General features: G+C 38.7%; 1 protein-coding gene across 1 annotated transcript in view; it reads left to right on the top strand.

The window, feature by feature from the left end:
• Window positions 1–461: 461 nt before the first annotated feature.
• The window catches only part of IKZF1 (IKAROS family zinc finger 1), a 97,204-nt gene continuing 73,964 nt past the window's right edge, over window positions 462–23,701 (top strand). The window contains exons 1-2 of the mRNA XM_056138150.1: window positions 462–504; window positions 13,219–13,272. Coding sequence (XP_055994125.1) covers window positions 13,233–13,272 — 40 coding nt within the window. The 5' untranslated portion in view covers window positions 462–504; window positions 13,219–13,232. The remainder of the gene's footprint in view (window positions 505–13,218; window positions 13,273–23,701) is intronic.

Genomic DNA, 23,701 nt, shown 5'->3' with positions numbered 1-23,701 from the left:
GCCCGCCCGCTCCCCGAGCCCGGCCCCGCCAGCGCCCCGAGTCCCAGCGCCCGCCGGCGCCCCGCGCGCCCCGAGGCTGCTCTTCGCACCTACGGAGCAAGCTGAGCCCCCAACGCGCGACGCGCCGAGCCACGTGAGTGTGTCTAGATCGAGTTTCAGCGGGAAAGTCGGGCGCCGGCGGGTGCGGGAAGGGGCTCGGCCGCTGGTGCGCACGGACGCGCCCCCCAAGCCGGGCACGGCGCCCTCGCCCCAGCCCCGCGGACGGGCGCGGAGCTCACAGGGGAGAGCTGCCGGCTCCTGCCGGGGATGCGCAGTTCCCTCCCCAACTCGCCTTCTGCAAAGTCGGACCCCGGCGTGGCAAAGTTGGCGGCGCTCTGGCTGGAGGCGGTTCTGGCTCTCGGCTACCCAGCCCCGGGGTGCTAAGGCGGCGGTTCACTTGTGGCTGTGTCTGATACGTGATTTTCAAACTGGCAAGGAGCGTTGGTGATTCCTGAAGTTCGGAAGGTGTGCTTAATTTTCCCTCTTCTAATTTGGAGGCAGAGTAGGGGGCGAGAGATTGAATAGGGTCTGATGAGCACGCTGCGCTTGCCGCGCAGGCTTCTTTCTTTTGAGGTCCCTTGCCCAGGGCGAGCGTTGGCGAGGCGCGGCTCTGCACGGTGCAGGCGCAAAGCTCCCACCCGCATCCCGACTTCGCAGCTCAGCCTCCAGGAACCTGGCTTTAAACTTGGAGACGAAATGGTGTGAAGAAATCACTGCTTACTAGTCCTGTCCGTCTCCATTAGAAAAGAAAAATCTCGTGTATGTTAGAGATAACTCATATGTATAGTATCCATAATGGACAGTTAAATCATTTTAAGGATTTAAAATATTAATTCAAGGAGTAATTCGCATTGGTTATGAGTTGAAAGGAGAAAAAATCTCCAGGAAGCAGTTAGAACTTTTGGAGGTTACCTTTTTGTTGATAGATACTTCTTTGATGAGGTTAACTCATCTTTTATATGGGATTTTATCAGTAATGATTGAAGTGTTATTTGTATTGTGTCAGAATTTTTTCAGCACCAATAAAATTATTTGGTGCAAGATTAAAAGTGTCAAAAATCTATGCGAGGAAGATTGCCTGCCTATATCATAGGATATGTGGGATATTAAGAATAATTTGTACATTAAGTATAAAAATAATGATGTCACATTTTCAAATCCTATGCAATTCTGGTTTGCTATAGTGTATCTGGCTTCAGAATTTTCCACAAACATCTCTGCTCATACCTCTTTCACATGGAAAAATGTGTTTTCCAATCTTGAAATCCTTAGAAGCTAAACAACAAGACATTTTCTTGAGTTATGTCTTTATTTTTAATTTCCCTTTTGTTTTTGAGGATAGTTGAAGGCAGGAGTTTCAGAAAATCTACCGTTCTTGTTCACTTAATTCGTCAGTGTTTTAAGTAAAGTGCTACATCTTGCAGAGACTGCATCCTCTGAAATTCCGGAGCACTTTGGTAATAATAAATAGTCCAATATGTTCTCACAGGGTGAGTTCAGAAGCTCTGCAAGTAGAAATGTGCATGTGTTATACCTGACCCTTTGGATAAATTTGTCTGCAGTGTCCTAACCATTTTCCTTCATGAAAAATTAAGATTTGAGTAAATTTCCTAACCCTGAGACTTGAATGCTAGCAGTATCTGAGGCTTCTCTGTTTCAGTCACTTAACAAAGACTTAGAGTTTGAGGACACTGTTTCTTTGGTTTGGGGATTTTTCCTCCCAGGACTTCGTGTTGAGTCAACACCAAGTTATGTTTGGTCAACATCTTATCAATATAAATTTATCAATATAAATTTGAAGTATGAGAAAACCTTGTGTATGAACCTATTATCACCATGTAAACTATGCTAAGAATTCATCGCCCAGCCCCACATACACACATCATGTGTAGCCCTCAAATTTATGTGAGTATTAGTTAGATATGAGAAATGACATGAACATCCATATGACCAGAGCATGAATATAGCACTGAGACAGGTATATGGACAAAGAGGGTAAAGGGTTCTACATCAAACACCCAAGCAAAGTAAGAGAGTCCCTTATTTTTGCTTGTTACCTTTTACTAAAGAAATGAATTTTCCTATTTATAGTGATGACTTTGAGTCTCCATACATATTAGGAAACTGCTGTCATTCCAGAATTATATGTAAGGATTTACATATATTTAGTGGTTTAGTGGCATTTTGGTAATTTTCCCTTTCTAGAACTAAGCTTTGATTATGAAATTATTTCTGTAAGTGTTGATTTCTGTTACTTTATTCCAAAGGACATTCACAAGAATTTTTATTCCGGGGACTGTAATTCTTGTCTTTAATCAGGAGATCTACTGGTTAGCAGATCTGGGCTACTACTAACCAACCCTCCTGCTTTACATGTAAACATCATTCTTTGCTGTCTCTCTACACACTCATATTCCCAGAAAACTCAGACAGGTATACATAATCATTTCGTTTCAGAGGAGAAAGCATGACATTTTAAAGTGCCTAAGTGACCCAGTCTTTCAGTTTCTAAGAGAACTGTTGGTCCAGTTTACACCCTGAGACAGATAATTGTGTTTTGCGCAAAACAGGCCCATGTGTATGTGTGGTCCAGGTGTAAGGCACGTTGGATTTCAGTGGATCACTATCACAAATGTTTAGATTAGGAGAGAAAACAGGAACAGGGTTTTGAGGAACATTGCACCCCAGCCTGCACTGGGACAATAGCAAAACTACTCTTATTGTGTTGACGAGACACTGACACTGGGTTCTCCATGTAGTTCCATGGCCTTTGGGGTTTGGGTTTTTTTTTTTCTGAATTTGAAGAATGATTTCACATCTCTGGATATCTTCCTGCATTATCTTGTTACCCTGTAATATCTATTGTTAGTAATCCTTCTATTTTCAGAGCGACAGTTTCAGCAGGTTTAATTTTAGTGGGTTTATAGTTTTTAAATGTTTGATAATGTTCTAAGACATTGGAAAACATCACAAGTGAGTGTTGCTGAAGTGTCGCAAACACTTCTGAAGCCTACAAATGCCTAACCGAGCAAGCGTGGCCATAAGTGTCTAAATGAAGTTGATTTTGTGGAAGGCCCACCCTGCTGGAGCAGGTGGTTACACTGAGAGAAGAGCCTGCAGAGAAGGCAGCGAGGCTGAAGCCACAGGCCATTGCTGAATCATTTTAGTTGACTTCTTTTGTCATATTTTACTGTAATAAATAGGTGAGTGATCTGTTTTCCATGAACCACCTGTGAAATTCTTTTTTTAATGGTGAAACCCAGTCCAAGCCTAGAGGCCACTTGTCTCCCCTCCAGCCTCTGCCCTGTCTCCCGTCCAGCCCCTGCCTTGTCTCCCCTCCAGCCCCTGACCTGTCTTCCCTCAAACCCCCACCCTGTCTCCCCATTAGCCCCCACCCTGTTTCCCTTCTCCCATGGCCATTTTTGCCTTTGGGGAACTCACAATTCCTGTTGACTAAGAGAGCTCCCTCTGCCACCACAAGACTGTCAAATCAGACGTCTTAATAATCTCTGAACCCGTTTTGGTCAGGACAGGAAACACACGCTCCCTTCCTGCCTCTGTTGTCCTGAGAGAACACTCTCTTCCCTCCATTTTTGCATATTTGGCAAATGGTTCCACCTTGCTCCCCGCCTTGTGGAGTGTGAAGGAGCCAGCTATTGTAGAGTCGCTTCCAGGTGCCTGAGTAAGGAGCCCCCAAGCACCAGCTCTCAAGAGCCCAGTGCTCCAGGTCAGAGTTGGTGTAGAAAGGCGTGTGGGAGGTGCAGACTCACTGGTGAGTGTTGCACTGTTTCTTTGCTGTGCTTGCAGAGCTGGGAATAACCTGTGGGCTTCTCTTCCCAGGGCTGTACCCTGGCACCTGCTGGCCCCATCCTGCCGGATGTCTCAGGTGATGGAGAGTACCATCAAGCTCCATTTGCACACTTTGCTTTCAGCTTGTCCCATGCTCCATTTCCTGATGGCTTGGGGGCTTGGGGTCATGGCTTAAGGAATTGCTTAAAATGGGCCCTAATTAGTGGGAAAATGCCTTCTTCATATTTTCTCATTCAAGTGTGCAATGATTCATTTTTCTTCAGCAATCAGCTTAGTGTTAAAGCAAATCTGACTGTCTTCCTGCCATTTTCGCGCCAAAACTGAATTAAAATGGAGGTGCCCTGTACGACTCAGAGCATTACAAGGCAACACAATATAAAGGTGGCCCAAGTTGATTCATTGATTCCTCATCCCTGTCTCTGTCTCTCTATCTCTCTGTGTCTCAGTCTCTGTCTCTGTCTCTCTCTCTCTCTCTCTCTCTCTCTCTCTCTCTCTCTCTCTCTCTCTTTCTCTCTCCTCCCCCCTTGTTTTTACTCTCCTCTTGTCTTTTTTCTGTCTTCCTTTTTTATTTGTAAAGTTTTTCCAGAGACTAAACAACAAAGATGGTATACAATATTCTTTAATGGCCTTATACATACTAAAAGACATTTTAGTGCTCCAGTTTTTTAAATCACATACCAAAATTGATGTGCCAGAGCGTTTTCTGGCAGTTTGAAACTGTTTGTATTCGAGCAGTATGGGCTTGGATATGAGTCCTTTTCTAAAGCTATGAGTTCCACTATGAAGATCAATATGTCCATTTTTGGTAATTTTTTTTAAATATCAGATTTTCACTAACAAATCCAAACAAATGAACTGGCATATAAGATTTCCCATAAGCAAGTGGGAAAATGTTTAATTTAGAATCTCTAGGAGAAATGAAAATGAGGAATTGATCTTTTATAAGCTTACTTCTGTGGCACTCTGAAATGTCCTCCAGGCCTTTAATGGAACCCAGAAAGCCATTGGCCCCCTGTTGAGAGCCCCACTTCTAGTCTGAAAAGTGACCTTTTCCTACTTCTCTGTGCCTTTTTGTAGAGAAGAAAATTAAGGTGATATTCAGAAGATACACAGGAAAATCATTGACAAATTGTGTATTCCACTTCACTAAAATCATAAAGCTAATTCTCTCAAATTTTTATGATAAAGCAACTAGTTATCATTTTGAATATTTGTGAATTTTCTAGAACTTTTCTATGTGTGTTTTACCATTTCTCTCTGAGATTGTATATGTTTCCTTCAATTTAAAGGTTTTTAAGTTTAATGAGTGTCAGATAAGGCTTTTTATAAAGGAAATGTAATTTGCTTTAACTAAACAATACAGAGTAAAATGTTGGAAGTAAATAATTTAAACCCATTTAAAGGTCACAAAGAAACTTAACTTTTTGGTTTATAAAATTATTTTTCTATGTTTTCATAGATATGAGCATTTTTGGAAAGATTATAAATAAAAGACAGGCTTATTTCTATAGTCCTACAAATGAGGAAGTTGTAAGCTGCTTTGAGGTTCTACTAATGACATCCCCTGTCTCTCCCTGTTTATGCATGAGGACAGTGTAGGCTAAAGGTTGTGAGTTACAGAGTCTGTTCCAAGCAATCCTCATTGAGCCTGATTTCCACTCCAAGTCACATTCATGAGATATTTTTCTATGTTCCACAGTTTGGGGCACTTACATCTTCAGAAAAATCAAAAGCAGGATTATAGGATAGTTAGTGATAAACAGTTATCACAGAATAAAATGGAAACATAACATTTTTTGCTAATTGTATTCAATAAAAATGTCATAATATCAAGCAATATTCTTTTCTGTAATCATTTGAGTCTTTTCTTGGTAGCAATTATTGCTGTGAAATAATAGATATTCCTATTCTTCTCTGTGCTCTTCTCAGACACAGCTTAATTTAACTTCATTTGAAGATGGGATGAAAAAGGTAAAACTATTAAGAGATCCAGCTATGATTTAAAGAGCCTAATTTTTCAAATCCACAGTATACACATTCTGTATACTGTGAGCAGAGTTTAAAAAGATGAACAGGGATGATCCTTCAGTAATCTCTAAAAAGCTACCTCACATTAATAGATCAGAACTAATAAATATGTGGGTATTATAAACAGAACTGATTTTAGAATGAAGATCCTCCGGGGAGAATTTATAGTTAGCCTGGAACCCATGTTATCTTGTAGTGGGGAGTCAGAGAGAGCTCTCAAACAGTCTGAACCTCTTTATTCTGGAACTGGACTAAAACACCACATTCCATTTTGAAGTTTGAACCAAAGTTCCCATTTCTGTTTTAGTGGGTAAGAGGTAAATAGCTACCTGGGAAGCATGTGCCTGCTCTCAAACACATTTTTTTTCTCTCTTGCTTGTATCCCTGCCACCTAGGCAGTAGGCTTTTCTCTAAAAGAAATGAAAAGGGAAAAACTTGACTGTCCTAAAACAATGTCCTCACTGGGCAAATCAACAACAGCTTTCATTGACTGTTTATAAGTATCTTTATAAAATGTATAAAGAAATGGAGACTTTTGTGAGGATTTAAATAGTTTTATTTTCTTTGATTCAAATTAAATACAGCTTTTAACGAAGACTCTTTCACTGTTAAGTATAAGCTAAATAGTCTTATAAAAACATTAAATGTTCTTTGTTTTTAATATAGGTATCCAAGTGGATTTTCCACTACAAGTGATTTTCATTTTGAATTTTAACATATCTGCATAAAAGAATCTACTGGTTTGTTAAGATAACTTACTGCTAAGAAGAGAAGACAAGATTCTGTATTCTTTTTAACATGTATTGCCTCATTCAGTTAAAAGAGAGAACTTTTGCAACTTTTTTTTAAAACTTAGGGAAAATACTTTGGTAATAGGAACACAAATGTGCACCTGACATTGCACTGTCTTAAGTTTATAATTCTAATTAGTGATAAGACATCAGTACTTTTGGAACTATCTGTGGAAAACATTCTTTACTGCCAGTTCTTGCATTTTTTTTAATGTAGGTCTCATTAAAGTTGTATATAGTTTTGTTGTTGGCCATGCATGATGTCTTATAAAATTTGGATTCAGGAAGAAGTTAAATTAAACATATAGTATTTTAATTAAGTGATGAAGTGTAAAATGTCACTTATGTTTGAAGTTACTTAGTAAGTGGCATAGGATGAGAGTCCGTGTGAGGAAAAGTCTTGTAACAGCATATGTGGCTTTTGAGTGTGTGTGTATTTCTCCCAGAGCTGCTGAATGAATAGCAGTCACTTGTAGTATGGAAGCTGAAAGAATATTAGCATAAGTCTTCCCTAAGAAGCTTCTCCTCTACACGTGAGAGGTGGAGGTTAGATAAGAGAATGTAAATGGACTAGGCCTTGCCAAAACATTTCCTGGGCCACTTTGAATACAGTTCTCAACTTGTTAAGAACAACCTGGATACAGAAAAGTGTCTCCCAGCTACATGTTATCTCTTTAAAAACATCCAATGACTTAAATAACTTGTCTTTTCTACCTCAGTTGGAGATGTATGGCACTACTATGACATTCAGAAATACTACTGTGATTCTTTTCCTTCTGTTTTGAATACTTCTTTGCTAAGAATGTTTTTAAACCACACGGTTTCACCTTTATTTTGCAAAGGCTGCCTCTATTCCCTTTGACCCTTCCTCTTTTGCATATATCAGTTCCTACCCATGGAAAAAAAATATGTGCAGACAGAATTGCATATCTGAACTAATTTGCCCCCCAAAAGAAGGTTCCAGTAGAACACACAGCTGGAGGCATTTTTTGTGACTCAGTTAAATATGTGGGTTTGGGGGCGTTGACAGGAGGGTGTAGGATCCAAACTGAATTTTCTGCTGTCCTGTCCAAATCGTATTTTTCATATTATTTGAGCCACTAATATGTTGTAGAGTAATGAAACTATGTAGATTGGCAGCTAATTTTTGAAGAATGAAAATACTTAGGAATGAAGTATGAGTACTCTTAAGATTTTATGTTCTCCCAACCTCTTTTGTCAAGTCATTAGGAAGACTTAGAGCTTCCCCTGATTAGACACAGACCAGGCTTGATTTCCATAGCTTTCTCTTGGAACATTTCTTTTTCCTAAGGTGCAGTGTAATTCATGTGATAGATCTCCAAACTAAAAAAATAAATTGGTCAATAAATAAAATCTGCCAGCCTAAGATGAAATGATAGCCCTCTCAGCAGGAAAAATGAGCTAAGGTATTTTTTTTAATTTTTTATTTTTTATTTATTTTTTTTGCCTTCTGGGTAATACCCGGCAATGCACAGGGGTTACTCCTGGATCTGCACTCAGGAATTACCCCTGGCAGTGCTCAAGGGACCATATGGGATGCTGGGAATTGAACCCAGGTCGGCCACGTGCAAGGCAAATGCCCTACCCGCTGTGCTATTGCTCCAGTCCCAAGCTAAGGTTTTTAAATAGGTTATAGGCATGACTTGTATTTGCCCTACTCAAAAGTCACTGTCATTGAGTACATAAGGAAATTACTGTAAACATAACTACACACACACGTAAATACCCAGAATTTTGCTCTATTGTAAAGTTTGATAATGAACTTTTCCTTAATTGCAGAGGAATGTGTGATTTCTGTAAAGCATATTTCATGTGCATGTCTTTTTTATTGTTCCCTTGAAGTGAAGGTATACTGGACTCTGAAATTCTGACATGTAAGGACAGGATGACAGACATCATTGTGGGACCTCCGTTGTTCATATCTCAACTCCACTGTGTGGTTGTGTAAATTGGAAAGCTAATTCTTTCTTAGCTCAGTTTTTCATCCATAAAAATAGGAATAGTATTTATTTCACATATAGTAATATTAATAATACAGGATACACATCTTACAAATAGGTATAGAATGCATTGTACACAAAATGAAAATATCAAATAATTTTATTTGCTGGGGAAGGGCATTCATGGCTCTGTGAAACTTAGAGATTCCCTTTAAAAATGTCAGATACATGATAGGTTATATAAAGTTTTCTATAAAGTTCTTCTTACTTTTAAACTGTCTTAGAAAATAATCTACATTATATCAGGAATGGGGAGTAACTTATTTTTTTTTAAGGATAGTATTATATTGTTCAAACATAGAGAACACAGAGTTTTAAAGCTTGTAAAAGTATCCCATGCTTTTGAATGAACTAATTCTGAGTGTCCTTCAATGGTTCATTACGGTATTTTTGGCATGCTGTTTGCTTAACAGTTCCTTAATAGCTACTGCTTTGTCTGGCTTGAAAAGCAATCAAACAATGCTTCTTGTCAGGCATCTGTGTCTAAATTCTGGTTTCATTCATACAGATTCTCATTTTCATGGAAGAACCACAATATTTCAGAGCAAATGCTTTAGGGAAAAGGGGTCTTTCTCAGAGAGAAAAAAAGGAATATGGGGAATTTACTGACACTCCCCCCCCCCCCCCCCCGTGCCCTTAACCTTCTCACAGCCCCACTGGATCCTGGGCTCTCTGGTGTATTCTCCAGGTCACACACTCACTGGCAGTAGGAATAAGGGCAATGCCTGTATAGGTCTGCCCAGGCTCCCCACTAGGGAGCTACATCTGTCCTGCGCTGTTGGGTGCTTATCCACAGGACACAGGTGGGTCCATTCCCATAATTAACTGAAAGAAAAAAAGAAGGCAGGGTCAGGTATGGTGTTTTTAGACTATCACTACCTGGCAGGATGTCCCAAGGTTCCAATGTTCCGGAACAAGAAGGGAGTAGAAATTTTCTTGGTCTTGGCCCTTCACCAGAGGTGCTGTGGGTCTGCTCTGCTCTTGTTGGTTCATTTTTTTTTGCTTGATCTTCAATTTTCCCTGCTCTTTGAAGTCATTGATATGCTAACTCCATTGAAATGGACTTAGGAAAATTCTGTTTAACTAGGTTTGGTCTGAAGAACTAAAAAGAGACACAGAGAAGGAGAGGCAAGCGAGGAGAGTCAGATGGTGCTGAGGGGGGAGGTGCAGACAGGAGGTGATGCAGAGTCTGTCCCTTCCAGATGGGTGAGAGTCTGGGAGCAGAAGCTGCTGTACTTTAGGATCACAGGTTTAGGCCCTTGTTGAGGGATGGCCATTGACTGTCTGTCAAGTTGGCCCTCACTTATCTCTGCATCTATTTCCCCTTGTGCAAGATTCAGAACTGCTTGCTCCAGAGAAACAATAAAAGCATTCACATTTATAAAAACTGCACAGGGAAAATTTGTCTTAATGTTATATTTTCTACTATTGATAGTTTGAATTCTGTCCTGAATTTATGTTGTCCCTATACAGAGAAGAGACTTTCTGTGTTTCTGTGAAAAGGGATTCTGATTTCTTTCTTGAAAAATTTCTGGTATTAGTTTTCCTTCAGGTGACAGTTGACAAAAGCAGTTTATTGATTCACTTTGGGGTTGATCTCTTACTAATTGCAAGCTCCTTTGCTGCAAAACTCAATTCAACCCTGAATTCCATCTTCCATTTGGCACTACTTTCTGCTTCAGTGTGGGAGAACAGAGTCCAGTAAGTTCTAGCTAAAATAAATACAAGTTTTTGGTAGCACATGTGTAATGGGATAAGATGGTTTCCCAGGCCCCTTTGGAGATTTCCAATGCTGCCCTTTTCAAGCTCTGCCTTTGGAAGGTGCATTTCCTCAGTTTCTCATTACTGAGTTATTATTTCAGTCTTTAACTACAATTAAAGTCTCGTGGAGAAAACAGTGGAAGAAAGAAATAAAAGTTACTCCTTTTATCATCCTGAGCTGTAGATTAGGAATTTTGAGGAGTTTAAGGGAGCCCCATGTTACAGACAAGAAAGGTCATGGAATTCATAGGGCTTCATCCACACTGAAAATATCCATGCTGGCTTTATTCCTAGCTCTTTAAGAATATTAAAAATTGGTCACAGCAATTTCACTCGATACATGCCCAAGTGAAAACTCTGGTATCAGTAGGATTCCCGGAAGTGTGTCTGAGTGGGGCTGATCACCTAACAAAGTCCTTAGTGATATTGGTAGGAAAATAGCTATAGACAGTTAGTACCAATGTATAAAAACTTTCTTCACACAAATCCAGAGTCCTCTGGCCCCATGTTGCTGCTCTGTACAATAGCACTAGCCTGCCCAGTGAACAGGCTGGTTCCAGGAAAATCCTCACCCAATTCCCTTCTTTCAGTCCCTGTCCAGAGTGAGGGCTGTGCTGCACAGCAAGCCTCACTCATGGGCAAAGGTCCTCGGCTTCTTTCTGTGCAGGGTCTGAAGCTCTGGGAAGGAGCACCAATCTGTTCCATACCCTGCAGTGTTTTGGTGAAAGACATTTCTGAGATTGAATAAAGCACAAACTCTAAAATGAAGATGTTGAATCTATTTGTAAAATAAATGTGTGTTGTAGTAAATCAAAAGCATTTATAATAGTACACTTACAATATTCTTAGTAACTCATTTTTGACTTAAAGATAAAGGAAAAACTTGTGGATGGAGATGAACACATGCACACACATGAATATTTTAATTACCATAAAGTGAAGATAGTATGGATGTTTTCTTCTACATATTTTTAAAATATTAAGAAATATTTATATGAAAAATATTCAAAATGAACAGTAGCATAAAAGTTTTTTATCCAAGTAGTATTTGTTGTAAAATTATTTGAGTCCTGCTGTATATCTAATAAATACATTTTAGGATTTTTAAAATTATCACAAAAAATACTGCATCAATATTCAGAAAACAGAATCACACATCAAAGCTGCACATATTTCTCTCATTTGAGTGCATCTTATTTCCTTATAATAATTTTGACTGTTTCCAAAGCATTACACATTTCTGTCTTTTTCATAGTTAAAGGCTCTGAGACTGGGTACACTGCTCTGATTCTGTGTTTGCTTTAAGCTGCTTTGTCAGTCCTTGCCTGCCTGTGAACCCTTGCTCCTGGGTGTGAGACAATGTGAGTAACAGAAAGAGCAGTTTTTCTGCCACCCCAGTCACTGACTGTAAACCACACATCAGTCGTGAAAATTTATGTCCCAACTCACACTAGAGAGGTGGCTTTCAGAGAGGTTTGCAGACCTTTCACCATCCACATAAACTGACAGTCATCTGTGTCTTCTTCATAACTAATGCCCATTTTACTGAAGTTAAAATACATATTTCATAGGCAAAAAGTGATTGTCTACATATATATGACCTTTTCCTACAAGGCTTTAAAACTCTGGTTGAAGAGGGCAAGAACTCTCTGAGCCCTCCCTCAGTGTCCAGATATCTCAGGCCTACATGTCTGAACCAGCGGTAGACGAATCCCCCACAGGGAAGCAAAGTGTTTGGGTTTAATGGTTGGTTCAGTCAGGTTAGAGAAGGATCCCATCTAGAAGTTTTCTGCCAAGCTTAACTTAATAAATATTGCTGAGGTCACCTTCTGGTGGCCACACATTTCCCATGCACAGAGTTCCCCCGACGTCCTTTATTGGAGACACCTGTAACTTTCAAGGTATAGGCCAGGACCCCAACTACTAGGCAAACACAGCCTCTGCCTGATTCTGTGGGCATCTCTCTGGGGTTGTGATAGTGGGCACTGATGTGCAGAGAATTTACTGTCCCACTCACGGGCAAACCTTTCCAGTTGCTTTGCTCTTTTTCTCCCATTCTGAGGAGCCAACCAAAAGAAGAAGTTTTGAGGCCTCTCCTGGACTTGTTCTGCTGCTATCACGAGCTTGACTTTTTTCTGTGTAAGAGCACTGGAAAAGTCTGAGAAAAGGCTCCAAAGAGTGGGGGACAAAGACAGAAGCACCCGCATTACCCATCTGCCAGGCTGGAGGTGTATTCATTATTGATGGAGGTAGTGCAGTTGCTGCTCATATATGCAGCCCTGCCTGGGTAAATGAGACATTCTTCAGCAAATTGCTTCGTTTTTTGATTGCTGATTGTACGCGTGTCACCAAGCTGACTCAAGGTTCATCGATGCATGCTCAGTAAATTAGAAAGAACATAACTATGGATCAGCCAAGAGAATGAATTCTGTGCCTACAATGACCCAGGGCCATTTAATTTTCTGCTTAATTTTGTTGCAGTCAGTTTGCATTTTGGGTTATTATGCAGTAGGAAATTAACAATAAATAACAAATTTGGTCCTCCTGTGCTTGTAATGATATTTTTATAAATCTTTGTAATGCTGTTTTTAAAAGGATCAAGGTCTGTGCCAGTCTGATACTCCAGCAAGTATGTAGAAAGGAAAATGCATTATTCTCGCTAGATAACATTGTTGTTAAATAGCATAAGGTTTCTTTAACTCTCTCTTTCTCTCTCCTATCTCATTAGCCATTTGCTTTAAACTAAAATTCCTTCCTCTCTTTTTCAGATAACCTGAGGACAATGAATGCTGAGGAAGGTCAAGATTTGTCCCAAGTTTCAGGTGAGAACATTTTAAGATGACCTACTTGGGCAGTGGGGGAGGGGTGGCTCCTGAGGACTGTCTGTTGTAATCCAGCAATTAGGTGCCCATTTTTACATTCATGGGGAGAAATAAAAAGGTCTGTCCTGCAAAAGGGAAAACCAAGGTAGAACTTACATTATCCTTTAACTTCAACTCTTAAATTTTCCCAATTTGAGAATCTGAACAGAAAAATCTCAAAGATAAAATTGGCTTCACTATTAAATATGAAATAAACTTGCAGAGAATTAAGTATATGTACTACTCATGGGGGTAGAGGGTTATCTTCTCTAAATCCCAAATGCATGCCAACAATTGTGTTTAAAATAAAAAGAGGGAACAAGAGGGAGTTTGGAAGGAAGGAGGGAGAAAGGAGAAAGGAGTTTCAGAAGCATAGTTTGGGGACTCAGTTTAACATTTTTAGAATGTTTATTAAGCTTAGTTTTTTTGGTTCTTGAATTTTGTAATCTGCAGGAAATTTTTTTTAGGTAAGCTTTGATGGAACCTTTCATCCTAGCAATTGTTTGTATTTGCTTCAGCCAGCCACTTTAGGGTCTTTCAGCCCAGAACTCTCCAACCTGAAGCTGTTGGCTTGATGTTCAAGTGGTGTGGACCAAGCCTACAAAAATGACTCCAACTTCCCTGCTATTTTTTTCATCCTCTTTAAATTTTTATTCTTTCTTTGTTTAGCACCACAATAAGTTTTACTATGACTTTTGGAGAGGGTGATAGAATTGCCAATAAATCACTATAGCACTGTAGCACTGTCCTCCCATTGTTCATCAATTTGGTTGAGTGGGCCCAGTAATGTCTCCATTGTGAGACTTGCTGTTACTTTGTTTGGTGTATAGAATATGTCACAGGTAGCTTGCCAGGTTTTGCTGTGCAGGCGAGATACTCTCGGTAGCTTGCCGGGCTCTCTAAGAGGGGTGGAGGAATCAAAACCCGGGTCAGCTGGGCCAGCTACATGCAAGGCAAATGCCCTACTGCTGTGCTATTGCTCCAAAACTACACCAATAAATCAAGGCCTCTAATTTTCCTTCCCTGTCTTGAGCATAGCACAGTTAGTAGGGCGTCTGCCTTGCATGTGGCCAATCTGGGTTCAATTCCTCCATCCCTCTCAGAGAGCCTGGCAAGCTACCAAGAGTGTCCCGCGCGCAAGGCAAAGCCTGGCAAGCTACCCGTGATGTATTCGATATGCCAAACACAGTAACAACAAGTCTCACAGTGGAGATGTTACTGGTCCCCGCTCAAGCAAATCGATGAACAGCAAGAGGACAGTGCTACAGTGCTATTAAGCTTAGAAACAGCAGTGTTTCCCTTCAAATATATTAATTAAGACTTATTGGATGTTGCCCTTCTCACCAGGGAGAGTAGAAGTACAATAGGAAATGGCAGAAGACAAGGCCTTGGGATGCATCACGGACTATCCCATTGAGCAACAGGGGAAGGATGACCCTCCACTGTGTGTAGGAAGATCTCCACAGCTCCCCTGTGCAGGACAGTCAGGAGACAGACCCCCTGCTGTGGGCTGTTGGGCTTTAGTATATAACACCTGGCGGTTTTTAGACTCCTGTTCCATGAGGCTAGACTCTGGGTGAGCATGTCTTTCCTTTGACCTCTGGGCCCCCTGCTCATCACTGATGCAACTGTCCCCACTTGTTTTCAAGTTTTTATTGAGCCATGATGTTCCTAAGTCAGATCACGTAATAGAGACCAGGCCTGAGAGTGGCAGCTGGTACTTGGTTGCCACTCATTGGAGAGTGTGTTGGAGAACTACTCAAATTTCATCAGAAGGAGACCAACCTACAGTTGCACCCATATCCTTCCTCCCCTGCCCAAGATTCTGTTAAAAAGTTCAAAAGTTTGAATTTGACTCCTGAATTCGAAGAACAAGCAAAAGATCAGATTTTCAACTGTGTCATTTACATTTGAAGCCATTTAGTCCTAAAACCATTTAGGCAGGACCTTTGGTGGAAGTGAAAAATCTATCAGCAAGTTTGATATTACCTATACTAATGAAAGTCTACATTTAAAATGTATTGAAGAAGTTGATCCTAAAGATACTCTCACAAATGCAGAGTATTTAATCAGAGATTCTCTGAAGCACTGGCACCTGAAAACTTTGATATATCCATCCTTTTTTTCATCCAGTGCCTAAAAATGATGATAGTAATAACGAAAATAATGCTTAAAAATAAACATGATAGGAATAGTATGAAAAGGTGTCAAAAAAATACAAATACAAAAGAAAGGTTTTTTAGGATGGTGTGCAAAGTATTCTGTTTTTTAAAATGCCTGCAAATCACACACTTTCTATATGCTTGTGTATACATCTAGGAAAATTATAGAATAATTTATAAATCGATGAACAATGGGAGGACAGTGTTTTGTTTTTGTTTTTCTATAAATTATATATATCTGTCATTGTCCTCCCATTAATCATGGATTTGCTCAAATGGGCACCAGTAACATCTCCATTGTGAGACTTGTTGTTACAGTTTTTGGCATATTGAATACATCACGGGTAGCTTTCCAGGCTTTGCCTTGCGAGCTGAGTACTCTCTGTAGCTTGGTGAGTTCTCCGAGAGGGGTGGAGGAATCGAACCCGGATCAGCTGCGTATAAAGTGAATGCCCTACCTGCTATGCTATCGCTCTATAATATAATAATAATAATAAAATCTATCAGTTTGTGATCTTTACTCTTGATCCTAATAGCAATACTGAATGCCTTCACTTAGGCAGGCCTTTCTAAAATGTTTTGTCTGAAGAACAGCTGGTCAGTTTTCTTATTCTATACCATGGTAACAAAAACAACAAAAGCCCGAGGCTGAGTTATAGTATAGTGGGTACATTGCCTTGTATGTGACCAACCTGGGTTGATCTCCAGAGTCCTTTATGGTCCCCTGAACACCACCAAGAGTAATTCCTGAGTGCAGAGACAGAAGTAAACCCTGAGCAACGCTGGATATAGCACCGACATCCTCCCAAAAAAGTCTCATTTTCTTCTCATATTTGTTTTCTTGACATTATGCTACACATTCCATTTGTTCCAGGAGCTGGATGTTTAGAGGAAATGATAGTGTTGTAGAGGTTTTGACATGAGGGGATGACAAGAAAGCAGATGTATTACATGTGACTTTCTTAAAAAGAAAAACCCTTGGGTTTGAAATGATGTAAGATTTGGTCTGAATTTTAGTTGGTAAACACTTAGCAAAGGAAATTATATTTTTAAAACACTAACAGCGCTTTGGGGTTTATGTGGGGTGGGGAGGGGCTTATAGGGTAGAGATTATACCCTGCTGTGCTCAGGGCTTTTCCTGGTTGTGCTCATGATACTATATACAGAGGCATAGTTCAAGTCATGCCAGGTAAGTGTGCTATCTCTCGAGCCCTAGTTCTTTTGATTTATGTTAAACGTGGAATATTTTAAATAGTGATTAAAGCATTTAGAGAATAGTGACATATTTACTGAAAATTTGAGGTTTTTTCTATTTCTTAGAATTTTATTGCAACTTCAGTTAAAACAAAGATAATTACATTTTTATATCCAAAATTATTAGTTATGGAATAAGGTTGGCCATTTAGACAAATAGGTGTTGATGTTCTTGATATGAATGTGAACAATTCTGAGGAACATGTTACTGACTCCTATATTCTCATGAAATTATTCAGTTCTATGTTTTTTCCACAGGAAAGAAAACATTAGCTTTCTAAGTTTAACCCTAGGAAATTGACAACTATTTAAGCAAAACATGCTCTAGGGTCAAAGAGAAAGTATAGGGGTCAAAACAATAGTGCAGTGGATAGGGTGCTTGCCTGACTTGCGGCCAACCTGGGCTCAATCCCCAGTGTCCCATATGATCCCCAGGACCCTAAAAGAAGTGATCTTTGAGCTCAGGCCAGGAATAAGACTAAAGCAACACTGGTGTGGCCAAAAGAGAGAGAGAGACAGAGAGACAAAGACAGAGAGAGAAACTGCAGAGATTAAGGTGTTCGCCTTGCACATAGTCAACCCAAATTCAATCCCTGCATGGCACCACATATGGCACCCTGAGCACTCCCAACAGTGATTTCTGAGCACAGAATCAGGAGTAAGCCCTGAACACAGCCAGGCCCAAATACTCCCTCGAAAAGCATGTTCTGTTATCAGCAATTTTATAGTCAACCTTATGTAAAATTACTTTCAAAAACAAAAACAATTATAATTCCAGCTTTTTTTATGAATGACATGATTATTTCTTCCCTGGAATTTATACTAAATGTGATCTGGACTTCAGTTTATACAATCTTGCTGATAACAGACCGTATTAAATGCTTAGTGATCTGTCTTTACTTAAAATATTGTTGAATGTGGAAAATGTTGTTGAATAGGCTTGGAGGAAGGTCTCCAAAACAACATAAACTTTTCTTTAGGGAACATCTCATTAACTCCTTTGGTAAAATAGTTTTTTCTTTTCTTAATGAAGATTGCCAAAAGACGATCTTAACAAACTGTATTATATATATATATGTAATATATATATATGTATATAGTACACATATATATACACATTAGATCCTTAGTTAGCTTTTTAAAATTTTTTAAAGTAGACAAAAACCATAACTGTTGATACAATTCTAGAGTTGAAATGTATTAGAAGATAAATCTCCAATATTAAAATTGATAAGCTTAAAAAATCAGTTTTGATGTGAAAATTGTTATATCTCACCACGTGGTTGTTACAGTTTTGTCTAAGGATTTACTAAGTTATTTATCGCAGCTGACCCATCTGTGTTATTGTTTGGTTTGCTTTCTAAGGTAAGGATTGGCCTAGGATAGAATAGAAGATGCAAGAGTTGAGGTCTGTATCAGCAGTAGGGTTACCTTTCATCATAACTATAGAAACTGACAGTTTTCCTTGCCTGAGATACTGTAGTCTCATTTGCAAAGTGTGAGACTTGTGCTTTTGGATTCTCTGGCTCTTATAGCCCTGTAGCTAATGGCACCATTTTTTCCCCCTTGGGAGTAGGGATGCTTCTCTCAAGTGATGCTAAGAAATTGCACCTTCTCCCCCACGGAAATTTTTTGTTTTGTATGACAGGCACTAATGGGGCAATGCTTTTGGTGTTCAAGGTTTATTCCTGACTTTGTGCTTAGGGATCACTCCTGCCAGTGTTTGGGAGAGCATAAGTCCAGAGATCAAACCCTGGTCAACTGCATGCCAAGCAACAGCATGGCTCTTGGCAATTCAAAGTCAAGTAGGTGGCAATTCAAAGTCAAGTAGGCTAATGATGCACTGTGAGAGTCTTCCTTTACAGTGCTACTCAGATCCTGTGGTGCTATAGATTACCTGGGCCACCCTGCAGTGCTCAGAGGATTCTAGAGTCATACCCTGTGGTGCTTTGTGCTTTGGGGGATATGCCTCATGATACCAGGAATCTAACCAGATTAGCTGCATTCTCACGAAAGACATGAACCATAACCCCTATAGTCTATCTCTAGTGCTATATAATGACTGTTTCTTAATGATGTTTATAATATTTTCAGAACATCAGAATAATAAATAGGCTCTGTTAAAAAGATGTTTAGTGAAATTAGGCTCATTTGTATTGAAATATCAACAAAAATACTAGTTTCTCTAGTTAATCATGGTTAAGTACTTTATGGAATACTTTTTATTTGTCAAAGACTCCTCTAAGCACTTTTCTTATTTAAACTTGATAAGACTCCAATGAATAAGGTAGAATTGCCATCTTTGTTTGTGGGTCTATAGATTCAATAGAGTTTCAAAACCTGATTCTGAGTCCCCAGGGTTGACTTACTTCACTTGGATACTAGATTGCAAACTTCTCCATTACTCTATGGAGTTGAAATTTTGTATTCTAATTTCTGTTTGGTTCCAGAAATTATGTTCACCTGGTTACCTAAGATTTTGTATAATAAAACTCATATATTTGGAAAGATGTAAAATTACAGAAGTCTATTGCATGAATTATAAACTAATTAAAATTATTTTATTGCTGCTGAAAAGCCAATTATATACTTTTCTCATCTAATTTGTCAAAATATTTCTCATTAGGTAATAGTTTACTTGAAACATAGACATTCAGTAAATTGCATATTAGCAAAAGATTTGTTTCATTTCTCAAAATAAATGAAATTATATTATACCTCCCCTTTAAATACTTTATTTCTTGCCATTTACAACTCTGTGTGTTTATGTGCCATTGTATAAGCACTTAGCGAAAATATGAGCATTGATGTTATACATGTTTCTGTAGTACATTATAGTTTACAAAACAGTCTCATGAACTCATTTAGCTTATCAGCATTCAGACATATCATTATTTTATCTTATCTAAATAATAACTTTATGAGATAAGTAATAATCATGATCTTAAGCCTAATTTTGCTGTTGAGGTAAGAATCTTTAAGGAATTACTTTTTTCAAATTCCCTAAAAATATTACTTTTTCAAAATGCCTATCAGCCTTATATTAGTCAAACTGTAAATGGACTTGAATCAACTAATTTTCAGATGCAGTGTGTTAATAACTCTGTTTGTTTTATATTTAAAATGATTACCAAGAAAAATTTGTTTAGAATCAGCATGAAAAGATATTTTTGCTTCTCGTGAAGATTTTTTACCTAACAGTATATTTTATTGTGGAAAACTCCAGTAATGAAAATACCTGAGGGTCATTGGATACAAAACTTATGGGAATGATTTCAGCTTCTTAATCACAGCTGCCACTTCGAAAACTCTGGGGGCTTTTAGGCAAATCAGATGACTCTTAAAAACCATCGCTGAGTGAAGGTAAGCAAGACTGCCTTACAATGGAGCCCTTGGAGAGAACAGGAATAGATCTAACTTTGCTCTTTTCCAGTTCTGACTTCTTTCTAGATGCCACTGAACATGCCGAGGTTGATTTCGTATTCTCCTTTCTCCCCATGTGTTTCTTCTGCATAGAGAGTGCCTATTGATCAATCTCACCCATGGTATTTTAGCACCATAACCCCTGCTGCTTTCATTATTCCCTCTTCTCCCCCACATGGGACATTATAAAGTGAGATACGAGATGAAGGACACTGGTGAGCCAGCATTTAGTCCAGGCAGCCCTGACATGCTGGGGTACTATTAAGGAGCATGTTCATTATTAAAAGGATCAACAGTTTTTAGTTGACTTTGCACTCTGAAAAATATACCTGATAATTTCTAAGCAATCAAGGGTTATTTGGGTATATTTTGGCATGAATTCAGAAGAGTAGTATTATTTCATGGAAGTCTTGAGTCTTTGTGGTTCTCCCTGAGCAGTATACCATGGTGTTTAGATACGTTCAAGAGAGTTGTGTAGTACTGCAAAGTCATTATAAGCAAAATAACAATAATATAATGTGCTAATAAAGCTTAGCAGCAGCTCAAATTTTTATCCTATAATAATTGCCACTAGCTGGTTGATTACAATGATTCACCATTCCATGTTCATTTAATCCTAAATGTATGAACAAGATAGGTTCAACACTCATTTCTATGGAAGGTATTCTAGAAAGTAAGCAGTCTGGGACTTTGATCCATGATTCTTACCTCTCTACACAGAAAGATAGTTTTAATTGTTGAAGTTCTCTATATGATTATTCTAACTAAAATGATGAAAGTGACCATGTCTTTGGTCCTTAAAATGTGAAAATACTTATTAGTCATCATTAAAAATACAGATTAATGAATTGCTTACTTATGTCCTTGTTTCTTTTATTCAGAGTTTCCCTCCCTTATAAATTAGGTGAAAATAGTTAAATATTTACTTATTGATACTCTAAGCTCTTCTATTTAGGGCCATGAAAGCATTGCTGCTATAAAGGCTTGGATGAAACATGAGCACTTTAATCAATTTCTCTCTGCCCTTTTGTTTTTCCTTGAGAAATTCTTATAATCCTACATCATTGTCTTTAACTATTTATCTTGTATTGGCTATCCAAATATACCCAATAATGTTCTTTCTGAAGATATGCCAGTGGTAATTAAGCTGGAATAACGAACTGCAATGTCTGTTTCCTAGAGAACGCGAATATTCCCTAAAGCTTTACCTGGTGTCTGTGCAGGTTCTATTTTAAAGTATTCCAGTAAGAGTTATTTCATACATTGGAGATCCTTTTTTTCTGGTCTCGCCAATTCTCTGAAGTACTAATATTGCTCCTACAGGTAGTTCATTAAAAAAAAAAAAAAACTTGAAAATTCTATTGTGCCATGTTTTCTTGTACTTTCCTGACTATTTAAATTTTCTCCCTCAAGTCTGGGTTTGTCTGTGGGAAAATCCTTTGCCCGTTAATCAAGGTGCAAACCCAGCCCTCAAGCATGCATCTCAGACTTAATTGATTCTCTGTTAATCTTCCTTTACATTCTTATTCTTAACTGTTATTCCACCATAGCCTGAATGAGTCATTTGCTTCGACTGGGACCTCCCCAGCTATTTCTTGCATGTATTTTACACCTCCTACCTCAATTTTCAGGCATATCTGGAAGGGTAGAAGGTTGTGGGTTTTTTTTTTGGGGGGGGGGGTTGTTCCAAAGAGAGAGCTTTCGATCAGCCATGTATTCTCACTAAAATTTTCAAAGTGGTAGTATTTTTTTATTGTGAGAGACTTAATTTTCTGTTGTTGGTGGTGGGGTGGGGGGCACACTTTTTGGTGCATACAATTTACTTTTGGCTCTGCATTCAAGTACTACTCCTACTGGGTTCAAGGGACTGTATGGGATGCCGGGGATCAAACCCAGGTCAGCCATGTGCAAACCAAGCTCCCTACCTGCAGTACTATCTATCCAGTGCTGGATACACTTAATTCTAATTCAGTCTAATTGTGCAGAAGACATATTAAAATTCACAATATTATTGAAAACTTCTACTTTGTGAAGTTGAATTTAAGTTGTTTTAAGGTTTTTTATTTACTACAGTTAAAAAAGTTATAATGGTGTTAGGTAATTTAAGTAGCAATTATAGTAAGGTTAAATTTTAAAGTGTTAAAATTTATGACATTCAGACCAGAGAGCTGATACAAGCAGATAGGGAAATTGCCTTGGGTCTTCTTCCTCTGTCTTTCCCTCCTCCTTCTGTTTCATAATTGGATTGTATTCCAGTTTTTATGAATTCTATTGTATTTTATTTTCATACTTCAAAGATATGAATCCTGTTGTTTGAGTATCTCCTGATGTGAGGAGCGAATTGTGTTCTGGTATTACCCGTTTATTTTTTGACCCACCTTTCTGATTCCACCAATTTGAATCAGCTTAAAACAACTAGAAAAACATTCCTTGGCTCCTGAAAGCAAAATGAACAAAATGAGGGTGCTTAGAATGACCATTCTGATAATGAAAAATCAGGTAAGTATGAGGGTGTAATATGATGAAAACTTCAGGAAGATAATTGGGGCAGCTATATAATGGAAGCATTTGGCATACTGTCATGAAGAGTTATATAATATGCAGATGCCTTTTGACCCTACCATAAACCTTCTGGAAATGTATTTATTCTGGTGATCATTAAGAAATGTGCAGAGGATTAGCTGGTAGGATATTCCCCAGAGTGTTTAACAACAACAACAATAGTAATAATAATATTGAAAACAAGATAGGTCAAAATTAAAAGGGTACAAATGCATACTATGTACCCAAACAGTGGAGTATTACATAGATATTGTAAATTAAGTGCTAGCAATATGATTACATGTCAGGGAATGAAATTTGCAAGAATGCAAAAAAGCTTGTTTATTTTGATTGAAAAATATATATTATCACATACTATCTATGTTTATTTGAACGTAATGATCTTAATAGTGGTTCTCTAGGATTATAGTCTATTTTTAATGTTTTCATTATGTATCTACTCTCTTTTTTTAAATAAAATATTGTGTTAGTTGGGCTGCAGCAATAGCAGAGCAGGTAGGGCTCTTGCCTTGCACGCAGCTGACCTGAGCCGATCCCGGTTCAATTCCTCTACCCATCTCAGAGAGCCCAGCAAGCTACCAAGACTATATCGCCCACAAAGTAAGCCTGGCAAGCTAACCTTGACGTATTCGATATGCCAAAACCAGTAACAAGTCTCACAATGGAGATGTTACTGGTGTCCGCTCGAGCAAATCAGTGAACAACGGGAGGACAGTGCTATAGTGCTATTGTGGTAATTATATTCCTTTGTAAAAAGGAGACTATTGGAACTGGAATAGTGGTACAAGGTATAAGGCTTGCACTCAACCAATCATGGTTCAATTGCTGGCAATGCAGATGGTCCCCTGAGCACCTCCAAAAGTGACTCTTGAACAAAAACTCAGGAGTAAGCCCAGCCCACAGCTGAATGTGGCCCAAAAAAAGAAATAGGGGAATAAATTTTAAACCCTACACGGAGGCAATAATTCAATCCAGTAACTTCCTCATGT

Source organism: Sorex fumeus, unplaced genomic scaffold (genome assembly GCF_029834395.1).
Source record: "Sorex fumeus unplaced genomic scaffold, SorFum_2.1 ptg000128l, whole genome shotgun sequence".
Lineage (NCBI taxonomy): Eukaryota > Metazoa > Chordata > Mammalia > Eulipotyphla > Soricidae > Sorex > Sorex fumeus.
The sequence above is the reverse complement of the archived record's forward strand: the minus strand, read 5'-3'. Positions and strand labels throughout refer to the sequence as shown.